The sequence below is a fragment of the Amblyraja radiata genome, chromosome 22 (genome assembly GCF_010909765.2).
Source record: "Amblyraja radiata isolate CabotCenter1 chromosome 22, sAmbRad1.1.pri, whole genome shotgun sequence".
NCBI classification, from domain to species: domain Eukaryota; kingdom Metazoa; phylum Chordata; class Chondrichthyes; order Rajiformes; family Rajidae; genus Amblyraja; species Amblyraja radiata.
In genome coordinates this window covers 6,125,254-6,142,817 of record NC_045977.1, presented here as the reverse complement: position 1 = coordinate 6,142,817, position 17,564 = coordinate 6,125,254, and the positions used below count along the sequence as shown (strand labels likewise).

The following is a 17,564-nucleotide window of genomic DNA, read 5'->3' as shown; positions in this document are numbered from 1 at the left end:
CAATTTTTGTCTGAAATTGCAAAATATGAATTTATCTAATTCCATTTTTGTTTGTGATTTTTTTTTTTTGTATAACTTTTGTGTCCGTTTTAGGACTTTGGGTTTTTGTTCCTCTGGTGGTTAACATGATCTGGTTATCGATGGCGTTCATTCAATTTGTTTGTAATATTGTAAAATGAAGGACATTTATTACAGGTTGGAGTAAATGACCCATAATGTTTAATAAGCTTGTAAATTGTTGAGGCCTTATCTCCCTTTTTTGAGTTAGTTATCCTGAAAAGGAATAATAGTTACCTTTTAAGTAGGTTATCATTGACAACACCTTAAGTGGGAATCTAATATAATGCTAATCTAAATGTTGTTGTATTAGATCATTCCATATAAGGCATTGAAGACTGAATACAAACCATTTGAAGCAAAGCGTCGCCTGTTGAGCAGATTTGATCTGTTCCTCGCTGATGATCGAATCAGGCGGCTTTTACCTTCGCACTTGGGGAAGCATTTTTATAAGGCTAAAAAGTAAGTTGTGTAAGTTTGCTATGATTGCTTATTGAAGAAGGGTCTCGACCCGAAATGTCAGCCATTCCTTCTCTCCAGATATGCTGCCTGTCGCGCTGAGTTACTCCAACATTTTGTGTCTATCTGATTTCTTATTTCTTTAACCATTGCCAAGCTTTTGATCTCATTTTATTCAGAGCCTTCGGAAATCCTTGAGCTGTCATATAAAATAAACAATTTATTAATTTATTCATTTATCTGGACTACATGTCTTCCCACCCTGCCCCCTGTAAAGACTCCATCCCCTACTCCCAATTCCTCCGCCTACGCCGCATCTGCTCCCAGGATGAGACATGTCCTAAATTGAATTATTACTGGACAGAAATCTTTAAAGTTATTTCTGAAGTCATCAAAGTTAAATTGGACCCTAACCCAAAGCTAATAATATTTGGAATTCCGGATTTACATCTATCACTTACAGTAAATCAAAGAAATTTCTTTGATTACTGTTTAATAATTGGAAAAAAAATCATATTGAAATTTTGGAAGGGAACATTATCCCCCACAACCAAAATGTGGGCAACAGAGATGATGGAGACGTTACATCTGGAAAGAATTAGATTTGTCCTATTGGACAAGTATAATTCTTTTGAACAGATGTGGTCTCCATATATACAGTATTTAGAGAAGTAGCTGTTCTTGGCAACACAGCTCGACGTGCACCCTGCGGGATTTGGTGAGAATAATTCATTTTTATATTGGAATTACATATATGTCTTTATTGATACTATCACTTGTAGTAGTGTTATTAATAATACATATTGTGGTTACTAAAAATGTTTTTTTTTTTTTTTTTTTTTTTTTTTTCGTTTCTCTTTTCTTTCCTATATATAATCAAATTATTATTTAATCACTCTCTTAATGATTTATTCTTCCTCTATTCTTTCTCTATCATTATTTCTAAAAAAACAGTAGATAAGTATTACTAGTGTTTTACTTAATGCAAATTGAATTAATTTGATATAAAGTTGTTTGAAGCATTGTAATTGATTACCTTTAATAAAAAAATATATTACAGGATGAGACGTTCCACACCAGGGCATTGGAAATGTCCTCGTTCTTCAGGGAACGGGGATTCCCCTCCGCCACCATAGATGAGGCTTGCACCAGGGTCTCATCCATACCCCGCAACACTGCTCTCTCTCCCCATCCCCGCACTCGCAACAAGTGCAGAGTCCCCCTAGTCCTCACCTTTCACCCCACCAGCCGGCAAATACAACAAATAATCCTCCGCCATTTCCGCCACCTCCAACGTGACCCCACCACTCGCCACATCTTCCCATCTCCCCCTATGTCTGCCTTCTGCAAAGACCGCTCCCTCCACAACTCCCTTGTCAATTCTTCCCTTCTCTCCCATACCACCCCCTCCCCGGGCACTTTCCGTTGCAACCGCAAGAAATGCAACACCTGTCCCTTCACCTCTCCCCTCGACTCCATTCAAGGACCCAAGCAGTCGTTCCAGGTGCGACAAAGGTTCACCTGTATCTCCTCCAACCTCATCTACTGCATCTGCTGCTCTAGATGTCAGCTGATTTACATCGGGGAGACTAAGCGGAGGTTGGGCGATCGTTTCGCCGAACACCTCCGCTGAGTCCGCAATAACCTACCTGAACTCCCGGTGGCTCAGCACTTCAACTCCCCCTCCCATTCCCAATCCGACCTCTCTGTCCTGGGTCTCCTCCATTGCCAGAGTGAGCAACACCGGAAATTGGAGGAACAGCACCTCGTATTCCGCCTGGGTTGCTTGCGTCCGGATGGCATGAACGTTGAATTCTCCCAGTTTTGCTAGCCCTTGCTGTCTCCTCCCCTGCCTTAACCCTCGAGCTGTCTCCTCCCATCCCCCCGCCCTCGGGCTCCTCCTCCTCCCTTTTTCCTTCCTTCTCCCCTCCACCCCCCATCAGTCTGAAGAAGGGTTTCGGCCCGAAACGTCGCCTATTTCCTTCGCTCCATAGATGCTGCTGCACCCGCTGAGTTTCTCCAGCATTTTTGTGTACCTTCGATCTTCCAGCATCTGCAGTTCCTTCTTGAACAATTTATTAATTTATTTTGATTGTGCATTTGTTTATCCTCAATGAAACAATGGAACGCCGTAATTCCGCCCTTTTTGAACAATTAAGTGGATGTGTTGGGTGGTAGTTTACACATTAAGTAACAAATAATTACTAAAGTTGTACATTCAGACTTCTGTTCAAAAGGGAACTGCAAATGCTGGAATATCGAAGGTACACAAAATTGCTGGGGAAATTGGTTCTCTATCAGGCTCCAGACTTCTAATGGTTTTGTTCATTGCAGTTGTACTAATTGGCTTAAGGATTTGTTTCCAATTTTAAAAAAAAAAAAATTTTAAGTATGTGCATGTATATTGTGCCCTTTATGGTTTGAGTTTTGATATGTAAATGCAATTATAATTTAGGGAAATTAGGTGACCAGCTTGCACCCACAAACATTTCACAGGCCTGGGTAGAGTGGACGTGGAGAACATTCTCCACTAGTGGGAGAGTATAGGACCAGAGGAATGTTCCTTTAAGAAGGGGATGAGGAGGAATTTCTTTAGTCAGAGGGAGTTCATTGTCACAGAAGGCTGTGGAAGTCAAGTCAATGGATATTTTTATGGCAGAGATAGATTCATGATTAGTACGGGCATCGGGGGTTATAGGGAGAAGGCAGGAGAATGGGGTTGAGAGGGAAAGATAGATTAGCCATGATTGAATGGAGGAGTAGAGCTGATTGGCCGAATGGCCTAATGAACAGTGATAAGTCATCACTTATGAACAGTGTCATTTAGATCAATGTTGTTCAAAGAACAAAATGTTGACAGGACACTGGAAGAACTGCTTTGGGTTTCTTTGAATTGCACTTTGGGATTAAGGGTGGGTAGGAGAGTTACTGCTCAGCTTATTGACAGTGGCCCTTTCATCATTTGTAAATCTACATGATGCTCTTGGGTCTTGGAAGTGAGGATTGGTTCTCTTTCAGGCTCCAGTTTTTCATTCATTCAGTTAAATGAGCTATGTACAGTGGAGGTCGCACTCTGGCGTTGATGTTTGTTCCTAGTCGTCGTGATTTTGGTCATGTGGACAACTGCAATTAAATTCTGTCTTTGTGAGGAATCTCTAGGAAATTCCAACTCCAAATTCACAAAGGAAATGTATGATTCAATCGCCCTTTTTAGTGCGGATATGTTATGAGTCATTAAATGAACAAAAGTACATTAATTACACTGCCTAGTGGATCTGATTAGGGGCCACAGTTTAAGAATAAGGGGTAAGCCATTTAGAACGGAGACGAGGAAACACTTTTTCTCACAGAGAGTTGTGAGCGTGTGGAATTCTCTGCCTCAGAGGGCAGTGGAGGCCGGTTCTCTGGATGCTTTCAAGAGAGAGCTGGATAGGGCTCTTAAAGATAGCGGAGTCAGGGGATATGGGGAAAAGGCAGGAACGGGGTACTGATTGGGGATGAATGGCGGTGCTGGCTCGAAGGGCCGAATGGCCTACTCCTGCACCTATTGTCTATTTGAAATTCTGTTGGTATCTCGATATCTGGCACTTGGAAGCTCACAAATACAAATGAAGTACAATATGTTTGGTCCTGGCTATGTATTGTGCATGGACTTGCTTTGATTTTTGTTCTCTGTTTTCAGAGCACCTCTGTCAGTGAAACTGTCTTCAAAGAATCTTGCAAAAGAACTGAATAAAATAATCCAGGGTACAATCCTTCCAATCAGCAACAAGGGCAGCTGTTAGTGAGTATTCAAGATTATGTCTCCATCACTTATTTCCTAATATTTGAAAGTACAGGTGCACAACCTTTTATCCGAAAGCCTTGGGACCAGACACTTTTCGTAATTCAGAATTTGTCGGTCTTCGGAATGGAAATTATTTAGCGTAGATTTTAATGGCTGGCTCAGTGGTAGAGTGCTCGGCTCATATCCGCAAGGTCGCGAGTTTGCGCCTTGATCCTGGCAGTTACTCGATCGCGAGTTTGAGTCTTCAATGTCGTTTTTTCTTGCAGAATAAATGTTTGTATGAAATACAGTGTAGGAGAAGTGTACTGACTGTGTGGGCAGAACTTTGGAAGTGATTGCCCACCAGTCTAAAAAGCCGCTGTGTCTCCCTGTCCCTGGGATAGCAGGGGGCGATCAAACAGCACAATACCCCCCTCCCCCTCCAACTCCAGAGGAATCCGCTCCCCGATGGGCCGCTACCAAAGATCATAGAGGAGCTCCTCTATGATCTTTGGCCGCTACAGCGACAAGTGGCAGTTCGCCCACAGCCCGAGCTGCGCCCCCTCATCCGCCACCCCAAGAACAAGACGTACCTTGCACACCATCAGCTTCTGCCCCTACGTGCTCCTCTGGAGTTGGAGCGGGGCTGGGCTGGAGTTGCTGCTGGCTGTGGGTCTCTGGGATCTCCGTGCTTGCAGTGGGCCTGGGGGTCGGTGGGCGGCGGTGGGAGCTGTGGACCTACGGACCTACCTCCGTGGAGCTAGCCAGCTTCGGAGCGTGGAGAGTTGCGGGGGCGAGCTGCTGCGACCCGACTCCGGTGGATGGTGACACCGGGAGCTCGCGGGTCTCCGGTGGGAGACTGCTTTGCGGGGCACAGGCAGCGGCGACTTCTCCCGCCCGAATTACGGGGTTGAGAGCAAACATCATAGAGGTTGAGAGTGACCTGGAGGGGGGCCTTACAACGCCCGGCGCGGCTGTAAATTGCCGCGGACTTGCTAGCGCCCGCCGGGGGCTCCAACATCAAGACCGGGGCAGGGCCCTACATCTCCCGGCGTGGCTTTGAGTGGCCGCTCCCCGATGGGCCCCTACGACGCCCCGAGCTGCGCCCCGTCATCCGCAACCCAGGTTCCTCTGTAGTTGGAGTGGGGCTGGGCTGGGCTGCTGTTGGCTGTGGGTCTCTGTGATCTCCGTGCTTGCGGTGGGCCTGGTGGTCGGTGTCCAATTGGTCCTGACACGGTCCTGCTGCATCAATCGCCGACGTGAAGACAGTGCAAAGCCCCCGCGCCGGTGCAATGGGCGGGGAGCTGGAGAGGGGAGAGAAGGGGTCACACACATGGCCGGGAAGCAGAGGGGTGTAGGTGGGGTGATACTGAAGCGAGCGACAATCTGCTGCTGCCTGCCCCGCTGAGTTAAAAAGTTCCCACGCAAGACTCACGAAACACTGTATATCGTGAGTCTACCGTGGGAACTTTTTAATTCAGCGGGCAAGCAGCAGCATATTGTCAATTATTAACCCTCCCGCGCAATATACCCTCATCTTCTCTTTTATGAATGGGGATTTAGTTCCCCTTTCTTCGAGGACCGACCGGAGGTTCCGCTGTCACCTCTGCGGGCCGCCCTCGGTGAACGTTTTCAAGGACCTTTATTCAAGGACCGAAAAAATGGCCGCTATTCGGAGGTTTTCGTTATTTGGATCTTCGGATAAAAGGTTGTGCACCTGTATCTATCTCTTCATCTAAATGCACAAAATTGTTTATGTTTTAATTTACAGAATAGTTCTGAATGAGATTGGTGAAAGAATTAAAGTGTAGACATTCCAAACCCACAGATTCCCACAATCATTGATATTGCCTCAGTTTTTCTCTGTCCGCGCAGCCTGACATGGACATGTCCCACAGCTCTGCCGTCTGTAACATTTGTGTTCTTGGTGTTTTCACTAGCTAATGATCCTCAATTCAAAGCTTTATTCATTATCTCCCCCCTCTCTCTCTCTCTCTCTCTCTCTCTCTCTCTCTTCCCCTGCTCCCTCCAATCAATTAGGATATCAGAAACGTTATATTTATTCCATCCATCGCTACCCCACATTCGGCAACGTAAGACTAACTTTTTTTTAAATTTTTGTGTTTTTGGCAAAACCTCATAGACCTGAAAGATATTTTGTATAGCGGTCCTACCTAGTTTGCCGTATATTTTCAGCATTTTCTGTTTTTCTGAGTTCCAGCATCTGCAGTTTATTAATTATCTTCCATTTTTCCTGGTAGTGCTTCCCAGGTAGCTCACACTGGGATGAAACTGGAGGAAGTCGTGGAAAATGTTACAGCAGTTATCAGCACTATTGAAGTCAAGTTACCCCAGGTAGATTTAAAATAGCTCTTTTTGAACTGTATGCATAACTTAGTCTTTACACTTCTATTTCCATTTTGTATCTTACCATTTCTCCAACTCTTTATGTTGTACTACTGAACCTTTATCTTTAATAATGTAGAGGGCTAGAATGTTGCAAGTGATGTAAAGATGTTTTTTTATGGACAATTAACACTTAACATTTTTTGATTTGGATGCAAATTGCTGAAACATGTTTTAGTGCCAAAAGAGTGCATTTATCTAAGAACATTATTATTTTTAACTGGTACAGTATACATTGAAGAAATGTAAGAAACACAGGAAGATCCCGTGCTTAACAATTACAATCACATTTTCATTAAAAAAAAAGTGCCGGAGATACTATGCGTCTGTGGAGGGAATTGACAGATGACAGGACCCTTCTTCAGACTTGCATCTGTAAAGGGAATGGGCAGGTCCCATTCCAATGCCTATTCCCACCATATATGTTGCTGACCCGCTGAGTTCCTCCAGTACTTTGTGTTTTGCTCAAGAATCCAGCATCTGCAGTTCCTTGCATCTTTGCAGTTACTGTTTGATTGTGTTTGTTCCTATTTGAGGTGATGATAAATTTTCTCTTGACCACAACAGACATGGCTGCAAATGAATTCTCAGGTTATTGCATCATCCAAACCCCTTGTGATTAGAACAGTTTGTTAAAAGTTTCTTGCACTCAATTGCCAATTTAGAATTATAATGTCAGGTAAAATGTTTTTTTTAATAGGAAATTAAGATGAATAGAAAATGATTTATAGAGTATATTAAATATATTCTATTGGGCCAAAGGTTACTTTTTGTGGGAATGTAAGCAGATTGTAATAGTTACATTTTGAAATACCGCAAACGTTGAAAATTGGATAAAAATTAGAAATTAAATTCCAATCTTAGGCTATTGGTCTTCTCAATCATGTTTGTGCTCTCCACCACATGGCTTGAGAAGCTCAGAATTCAACTTTGCCAGTCCAGTTCTATTGTATTAAATGTACCGGGTTACTTTACAGAAACTTGGCATTTTGATGTTGTGCAGGAGGAGATGAGGCTTGGTACGCAATGGATGCTGAGTCGAGCAGTTCAGTATCGCCCAAAATAACGCTTATGAATTAAATATTTGCATGCTATTTTGGCATGCCTTACTATATTTATAAATATGATTACCAGTGACGCTTTATGAACTAGTCAATATAAGCTTGCACAATAGTACATGTCTAACACCGCTTTGTTTGGGGTAAACAACTGATTTTGCTTATCTTCTCAATTGTATATGGTTCTTGGAGGAGGACTGGCCAAATTTTTGCAGCATTCATCACTGTGGTGGATGTTTGTGTTAAATTTTTATTGTGTATTGTGTGTTCTTTATCATTGTACCGCTGTTGACAAATTCATTTCACTTGCACTTTATGTGCAATGTGACGAATAAAACCGTATTGTATTGTATTTTACTGGTATCTAATCTATTTTCCTCATGTGCCTAAAAGTTTTTTTTCTGACTGTAGCAATGGAAAAATGTGAAAATTCTTCATCTGAAAACCACAAATTCTCCTGCACTTCCTATATATACATCTAATATGTATCACCTTAAAGAACTGCAAAAGAAGGATCCCAAGAAACACAAACAAATAGTAAGCTATTTAAAAAAAATCTTTATTTAAAAAAAAAAGGGGGCATGGTATTCCCTAATTTACTATATAGAATAGGGGAGTTTTGAAGTTGGGGTTTCTAGTCAAGTAATTTCTATGACAGAGATAAATGTATCGGGTCACTTTACAGAAATTTGTCTTTTTTGATGTTTTGAGGGAGAATGTAAGGTAACCACTGGATGCTGAGTCAAAGAGCACAGAATCACACAAAATAACACTATCGATGAAATATTTGTATTACCTAGACCTGTACACTGTACATGCAACAATAAAGTATCATTAAATTGACTGTTAATTTGCTTTTAGCAAGTTATAACAGATATACCATAGTCTTGTGATTGGAAGAGACAAGCGGATGGAGGAACCAACCTGTTTCTTTTAGTGGTGGGCTATATTATGTCCACTTGAAAGAAAATTGGACTTCATCCAAGTGACGAAGAAGAGATTGATGCTAACAGTGAGAGACTCCATATTATCACAGAGGAGGTGTAAAAACACATAGACGGAGATAAATCCCCAGGACTTGATCAGTTGTATCCTAGGGCATTGTGGTAAGCTCGGAAAGAAATTGTGTGGCCCCTGGCAGATATTACCATGAGGAAATTCTTCAGCTAGAGGATGGTGAATGTGTGCAATTCAGTGCCACAGATGGTTTTGTAGGCCAAGCCAATGGGTATTTTTAAAGCGAACATTGATAGATTCTTGATTAGAAAGGGTGTCAAAGGTTTGAGGGAGAAGGCAGGACAATGGGGTTGAGAGGGAAAAATAAATCGGCCATGATTGAATCGTGGAGTAAACCCAGATGGGCAAATGGCCTAATTCTAATAATAATAATGGATGGGATTTATATAGTGCCTTTCTAATACTCAAGGCGCTTTACATCGCATTATTCATTCACTCCTCAGTCACACTCGGTGGGGGTGAGCTACTTCTGTAGCCACAGCTGCCCTGGGGCAGACTGACGGAAGCGTGGCTGCCAATCTGCGCCTACGGCCCCTCCGACCGCCACCAATCACTCACACACATTCACACACAGGCAAAGGTGGGTGAAGTGTCTTGCCCAAGGACACAACAACAGTATGCACTCCAAGCGGGATTCGAACCGGCTACCTTCCGGTCGCCAGCCGAACACTTAGCCCATTGTGCCATCTGTCGTCCCAACTTGCGCCATCTGTCGTCCCAACTGCGCCTATGTCTTATTTTGGGCTGATGAACCTGTTCTTGTGCTGTACAGTTCTGTGAAAGTGGAAACACGGATAAATAGGGTGATGAAGAAGGCATTTGGCATCCTTGCCATTATTAGTGAGTGTATTGAGTACAGGAGTTTGGACTTCATGTTGCAGCTTATAAGATATTGCTACTGCACATTTCAAGTACTGTGGAGATTTTTGTCGCTCTGCTTATAGGAAGGATATCTTTAAACTGGGAAGGGCGGAAAAAAGACTTATGAGGGTAGTATAGGGTCTGGAAGATGATTTGATTTACAAATCAAATCATCTGAGTGACATGATTTTTATGATAATGCCTGGAGCATTATCCATCAATAACTGCTCTTTTAATAATGCTTTTTCACTGTTGACTTATTTGGTAGAATTCATTGACGTTATTTCTTCTAGTTTCCCAACATTTTTCCTCTTCTTGTCCCACACCCATGTCACTGGAATTGATGTCTTCTTTCTCAGTCTGTGTTGCTTCTTGGCTCTTATGCTTTTGTCTCTGGATTTTCTCTTCGTGTATACTGATGGCACGTTTGGTGCGGGTCCCCTGCCTGTCTATGACTGCTGTTGTCAGGTTGTCCTTTACCTGGTTTAAGAGGAGCTACAATTTCCCATAAGTAATCTGCCTTTTGGGAACAGGATGGGGATATTTAGCTGTTGGATATATTTAAGGATTATTAAGTCTTTGAATTCAAACGGAATCGGGGGAATGAGGAAATCAGATGAAAATTGGGCAAGCTAGGAAATCAGGAACATTATTTTATGGTGCAGTGATTTAAATGTGATCATGATGGATTGCACCTGTCGGGACATTTTCAATTAAGCTTCAGAACGAATGAACCCATTATATATTTAATTCTTTGCAGCCATTCTCTCGGGATGCAATAAATGATTTGATGTTTTACAATCCCAACGACACCAAGCCAATCTGAAAATCTTCCTATCCAGCCACAAATGCCACTTGTTCTGAACTTTGCTTTTATTTCCTGCCTCTGTCCATCTGCCACAGAAACATTATCCGTGTCTTTATCACTTTGGGAACTGAACATTACTATCATTTTTTCCCACTATAAAGAGTGGCTGATTTGGATTTTTGCTGTCAGCAGTTCTTTCCCGTTCTTTGCTTTTTTTTAAATTTGGATTCTCTTTCCAAAATGACTCTGACATCCAATTATCTCTTCATATTCTTGCTCTCAACTTCCCAAGAACGTCTCAATCCTAAGTTTCCTTTCTTCTGGCGCTGGCCTTTAATGCAGTTTCTCTTCCCTTTGTGATCTCATTGGTGACTTCCTAGTGATATGTTTTGAAACCCCTTCCATAATGCCCTCTGCTTCTCGTTCTTCTGATTAAACAGTCTCCAAGCTTTCAGTCACCCCTCACAAAATCTCAATTTTTGCAAACATTTTTTGCCAGATTTCACCTCTTGTAAAACATACTACATAAATAGAGTATTGTGTTTAGTTCTGGGCACTATCATATCGCAAAGATGTTGTTAAGCTGGAATGAGTACAGAGAAGATTTACGAGGATGTTTCCAGGACTAGAGGGTCTGAGCTATAGGGAGAGGTTGAGTAGGCTGGGACTCTAGTTTTTGGAGCGCAGGAGGATGAGAAGTGATCTTTTAGAGGTGCATAAAATCATGAGAGGAATAGACTGGGTCACAGAGTCTCTTGCCCTAAATAGGTGCATCGAGGACCATAGGACATAGGTTTAAGGTGATGAGGATAATATTTAATAGGGGTAAATTTTTTACACAAAGGGTAGTGGGGGGTGTAAAACAAGTTGCCAGAGGAGGTAGTTGAAGCAGTGATGATCCCATCGTTTAAGAAACAGTTAGACAGGTACATGAATATGACAGCTTTCGAGGGATTTGGGCCAAACGCAGGCAGGTGGGACTAGTCTAGCTGGGACATGTTGGCCGGTGTGGACAAGTTAGGCCGAAGGGTCTGTTTCCATGCTGTATGACCCTATGACATGGAATGAGGTTGGCTGCATAGACTTCAGTTTTACCTCGACTCCGTCCGACCCATTCCACCCTGAATCCCTAGATGAACCGAGATGGATGGGGTGATTGGCAGGGCAGAGGAGCAGGGTCGGGCCACACCGATGACCAGATTCTTCCCGGTTAACCACTTTTGGTCGCCTCCTCGACAGAGGCGACGTTTTCCATGTCGCCTCCCTCGCTGCCTAGCAGCTTGGATTGGAGCGGCCTTTCCCGAAGTCGGGCCCGGAGCTTCAGCAGCGGGCGCAGCGTGAACTTCTCCATCGCGGAGCGGGCGAACCCTTGCCAGGGGTTGCCAGAGAGGAGTGCTCCGATCGCTGGCCTGGTGACTGACATCAAGGGGCTGTGGTCTGTGGAGCTTCTAGCCGCGGGCGTGGAGTGGACTTACCATTCGGAGTCTGGGATCCCTTGCCTATGATCGCCAGAGAAGAGCGTCGGCCAGCGGCCTATAACATCCTGAAGCCGCGATCCCCGGTAGGAAAGTGCCGATTCGGGCGCTCCAAGCCGCGGAGTGTGTTTGACCCTCCCGACGTCAGAGTTTGGATCATCCCGATGAGAAGTCCTGTACATCCGGCCGTCCATTGCAGCAACTACGGAGGGTTTATGGCCTCGACCACGGATGAACAAAGGACGAGGACTGGCTGAACTTTGTTGCCTTCCACCACAGTGAAGAGTGCTGTGGTGGATGTTTGTGTTAAATTCTATTGTGTATTGTGTATTTTTTCAAGTGTATCGCTGCTGGCAAATTCATTTCACTGCACCTCCGGGTGCATGTGACGAATACATTTTACTTTGACTTTAATGAATAGGAGCACTGCTCCCACATTCCCAATCTTTGTTTTATCTTGCCCGTCCACTCCAGCCACCAACACTAACTGCAGGTACTTTGGATGGAGTCTAATAAATTGATTACATCCTGGAAAAATATCGCATTTGTAAAGTGATGCTGAATATATCTGTTTCTGGTATGGAAGCAGATTAAAACTTCAGAAAGGTGTTGCTGACATTTGAATTTTTAAGCAGTATGCACCTCAATTATTGGTTTCCTCAAAAGGAAATCGAGGATTCTTGGAGGTACATTTCAATTTGAAGAATACTGCAAATAAAATCATTTAGTTCCAAGACATTGTTGAACAATAAATGGTTGTATAATGAGTTATTCTACTTTGTACTTACCAGTGGGTGGAAAAGTCAAACTGCAGTTGTGTTTTGAGAAAGCATTAATTCTGATCCATGCCCAATCAGTAGACATCATGAACTAAGCTGCCAGGAACCAGAGTAGATCGTTGAGATATATGAAGTTGTCATTTTCCTTAAAGGTGATCATTTAACATGGCGGAAGGTCTCATTACATTTTGTTTTAAATGCATTCTTTTTTTTCCATCAGAAGAAACAGAAGAAAACAGCAAAAGTGAAGAACTTGGAAGCTCCAACTGATGAACAATCATCTGAGGTCACCAATGTTCTTTTTGAGACAGTGGAAAAAAACTCTCAAAACATAAAGCCTTCTATTGGCAAGAAGCATTGCGCAGAAGAAATACCGCAACTGGTCCCTATTGACGAGCAAACACCTGCAAAGAAGGCAAAATTACAAGTATGTTGCATAGTCTATATGGATTTTTTTTCTGTTTTCTGTCTTGGAACAAATTGTGTCCTTGCATGACATCCCTGTGTACAAATACCATTGGTGTGTTCACTATGAATTATAGATTATGTGCCTAAATATATGACCATCTCATCCAGATCGTCAGTGTGAAAAGGTGACTGAGTAATTAAGCACAAATAGAGATAAGCAAATGCGATGACATGGGATATGCATTGGTGGTGGTGAGGCACAATGGGATGGAGAGCAAAAAGTAGGGAGAGAAAGAAGGAAAAATGACAAGATATACAGAAAGGGAAACTGATGCAGGGTGGGGTAATGGGGGGAAGATGAACGCAGATGGGAAATGGGGCGGATGCACAATGGACACAAAGGGAATGAAACTGAAAAACTGGTGGGGATGAGTAAGGCAAAGGCATTAGGAAATGATTTAGGATGAGAAAGAGAGAAAGGCAGACAGAAAATTAGTAGGTAATTGGATATTGAGGGGGGATGCTATGGAAAGGCAGATCTACAGAAACCAAGAATTAACGGGGAGAGAAGGTTTGGAGATACACAAAGCTGGAGTAACTCAGCGGGTCAGACAACATCTCTGGAGTCTGAAGAAGGGGCTCAACCCGAAACTTTACCTATTCCTTTTCTCCAGAGATGCTGTCTGACCCGCTGAGTTACTCCAGCTAAACAGAAGGTTTGGAGATTTTTGTTTTAAATACTGACCAAGCATAGACTGAATATACAGGAGGAAAAACTACCAGAGAAAGAGAATAAGCTGCCGTGTTACAAGGAAATAAGGAAAACAAGGAATGAGGGAATAGCACTCTGCTGGTTGTGAACTTGGACCCAATGGGGAAAAATAGCCTCCTGTGTCATCAAAAGAAGGAAACAGTGAAGCAAGGGAAGGCAAATGTGAAAAACACGGAACTATACTTTGGGCACAGTTTTTGTAAAGTGAGATAAAGTATGAAACAAAGGGCTGAGGGAGTGCACATCAACAATGAATTCTAAGTAATTAGTTTAGTTTAGAGATGCAGCGTGGAAACAGGCTCTTCGGCTAATCAAGTCCACATCAACCAACAAACTATAGCTAGTTCTGTACTGCACTCTTTAAGGACAAGTTACAGAAACGAGTTGACCTACAAGCCTGCAGGTCTTTGGAATGTGGGAGGAAACCCCCATTTCCATGAGAAACCCATGCGGTTACAGGGTGAACGTGCAAACTCCGTAAATTCAGCACCTTATCGAACCCGGGTCTCTGGCGCTGTAAGGCAGCAACTCTACCGCTGCGCCATAGTGCCGCCCACAGTTAATTTAGTAGTTAGTGTGACTCTTGTATGGAAAGGATTTTTTTAACCAAAGCGGAACCCTGTGGAATACGCTTGACTGTTTATAAATGTAACAAAAGCCAAGCATGTTTTTAGTTCCTTCCTACACATTTTTGGTTGATTTAATTCTACCAGCAGTGACAAATTGAAAATTGGCAGAATTTTAATTGTTCTCGCATATAAATTTGGGAGTGATTTGTGATTTTTGTGTGCAACTAGGATATCTCACTGTGAAGCGTTCTTAATTTGAAGTGAATTAGCTGCCATTTATGGAAATTAGGTCTCATTACAAACTAGTCCGTTAGTCTTTTTCTCTATTTAATATCAGATTTGTCTTTATTCCTTTATGTTCCTTTTTTTGCTGTGCAGAAATTACAAGGCGTAGCCCACACCACACCTAAGCCAGTTGATGAAAACGAGACCCCAGTTGGTAAAAAACCGCAGCAAATAAAACACAAAAAAATGCAGAAAACGCCTAACAAGAACCTAGGAAGTCTCAAACCGCAAACTCCGGGTAAAAAAGGGAAAGGCCTTCAGATATCAAAACCAGAAGTGAAAGAAAATGAATTTTCTTTGGAGAAAATTGCGCGAAAGAAAACAGCTAAAAAACCTGAGAGAAAGTCGCTCGGAGCCCCGAAGACAATGAATACACCCAAACAGAAAAAAAAGCAAAAGATTCCGCAGTCTGTCTGAGTTTTACCCCTGTATATTTGAGTAGTGTAAATCTTTTATTCAAAAACTGCTAGTAAATTCTTTACGATGCAAAGTGGTCGGTTTGAATTTTTTTTTATAATAACTGTTCAGGTGTACGTGACGCGGTTTAATAATGTAAATTAGATCTTTCATTGATAACCAATAACGATGATAACATCACTATCATCGGTGTATCAATCCTGGTAATAAAGAATGTTAACTAATTATTGGTGTAATCAAAAATATACTTTGATCTTCGTGTCTGTATTTTTCAACGAACGACATAACCAGCTGTCTCTCCTTGATACATGTTTTCCTTCGCCCATCAGCCATTTTCTCCTTAAAGGACATTGTGTTAGTGTGATTCTGTGTCACAGTCTAGGCAATAATTTAATGCTTTAACTATGTCTTAGAAACATAGAAACAGAAAATAGGTGCAGGAGGAAGCCATTAGGCAGTTTGAGCCAGCACCTCCATTCATTGTGATCATCCACAATCGGTAACCCCATACCCCTTGATTCCACTAGCCCCTTGAGCTCTATCTAACTCTCTTTTAAATTCATCCAGTGAATTGGCATCTACTGCCTTCTGTGGCAGGGAATTCCACAAATACACAACTCTCTGGGTGAAAGTTTTTTTTCCATCTCAGCTTTTAATGGCCTCCCCTTTATTATTAGACTGTGGCCCCTGGTTCTGGACTCCTCCATCATTGGGAACAATTTTCCGGCATCAAGCTTGTCCAGTCCATTCTATAACGTTTCTTTAAGATCTCCTCTCATCCTGCTAAATTCCAGTGAATACAAGCCCAGTCTTTCCAATCTTTCCTCATATGACAGTCCTGCCATCCCGGGGATTAACCTCATGAACCTACGCTGCACTGCCTCAATGGCAAGGATGTCCTTCCACAAATTAGGAGACCAAAACTGCACACAATACTCCAGATGTGGTCTCACCAGGGCCCTGTACAACTGCAGAAGGACCTCTTTATTCCTATTCCTATACACAAATCGTTATGAGATCGAACATGCCATTAGCTTTCTTCGCTGCCTGCTCTACCTGCATGTTTACTTTCAGTGACTGGTGTACAAGGACACCCAGGTCTCGTTGCACTTACCTTTTCCTAATCTGACACCATTGAGATAATAATCTGCATCCTTGTTCTTACCGTCTAAGTGGATAACCTCACGTTTATCTTTTTGGTTTTTGTCTTTGTACCTCCGTGGAAGAGGCTTACAGATAACTCAGTACAGTCAGCTGTCCATTGCAAAGAACAAATGACAGTGTAATCAAAACCGATGCAGAATAAGTACATTTGCAAAAGAATGGATGTTCCTTAAATTTTAATATCAACTGCAACAAAATTGTACAAAAACATTTCTCATGTCTGAATGTGAATCAGATTGTTCAATTTTAGTGATATCTTAGTGTAATAGGGAAATGCATTGCAAGATTTTTATTTGATTTCCAATGCACAAGATTGCAATGCTCTTTAATATATGCCCATATTTGTATTCAATTTGGCTCATCTTCATTGTAGTTGCCCTGTGAGGAACGTTTGCCATGAGAACAGTCAATTGAAATATAAACTCATGTCACAAGTTTGTTTATTAATAGTATATTGGCCTTCAGACATCAAATAAAACTTTTTTTAAATTGTAGCTTCAGTTCTTTGATTTTCTAATATAGCTCATTGGCTGATGTCATAGGAGCAGAATTAGGCTATTCGGCACATCGAGTATACTCCACCTTTTAATCATGGCTGATCTATCTTCCCCTCTCAACTGCGTGCACCTGCCTTCTCCCTGATCATGAATCCATCTATCTGTTTTTAAAATATCCATTGACTTGACTTCCACAGCCTTCTGTGGCAATGAATTCCACAGATTCATCTCCAGCTGACTAAAGAAATTCCTCCTCATCTCCCTAAAGGAACATCCTTTTATTCTGACTCTGACCTCTGGTTCTAGAATCTCCCACTAATGGAAAAATCCTCTCCACATCCACTCTATCCAGGCCTGTGAAATGTTAGTGCGTGCAAGATGGTTTGAGTAATGCATGTAAAACTGGTTTCATATATTTAATAAATATAACTATAACTGTTGAGTTCCAGTCACACGGGAGGCCTGGTCCCCCAACGCAATATTCCACCACTCACCTGTAACCCCAATGCAATATTGTGTGTGGGGGAGAGGGTTGTGTGGGCGGGGAGTGAGCTCGGAGAAAAGACGGGGGCATCATGGGAGGGAGGGAGGAGCCATAGAGGGGGACCAGAGGGTAGTGGCTGGAATTGGCGGTGCGATGGGGACTCACAGCGGGCGCTGGTCATTCTCTGCCAGGATCAGAGTCTCCGCTTTCTGTTTGGTGACATCTCTGACTCCGGGCTGGGCTGGGTTTCTCACGCTGGGCTGGGCTGGGACGGGTCTCTGA

General features: G+C 42.7%; 1 protein-coding gene across 1 annotated transcript in view; it reads left to right on the top strand.

Moving 5' to 3' along the window:
- rsl1d1 (ribosomal L1 domain containing 1) overlaps positions 1 to 16,795 on the top strand; it is a 28,112-nt gene extending 11,317 nt beyond the window's left edge. The window contains exons 4-9 of the mRNA XM_033040300.1: positions 371 to 519; positions 4,199 to 4,300; positions 6,544 to 6,637; positions 8,158 to 8,283; positions 12,907 to 13,113; positions 14,814 to 16,795. Of these exons, the coding sequence (XP_032896191.1) occupies positions 371 to 519; positions 4,199 to 4,300; positions 6,544 to 6,637; positions 8,158 to 8,283; positions 12,907 to 13,113; positions 14,814 to 15,137 (1,002 nt within the window). The 3' untranslated portion in view covers positions 15,138 to 16,795. The remainder of the gene's footprint in view (positions 1 to 370; positions 520 to 4,198; positions 4,301 to 6,543; positions 6,638 to 8,157; positions 8,284 to 12,906; positions 13,114 to 14,813) is intronic.
- The last annotated feature ends 769 nt before the right edge of the window (positions 16,796 to 17,564 follow it).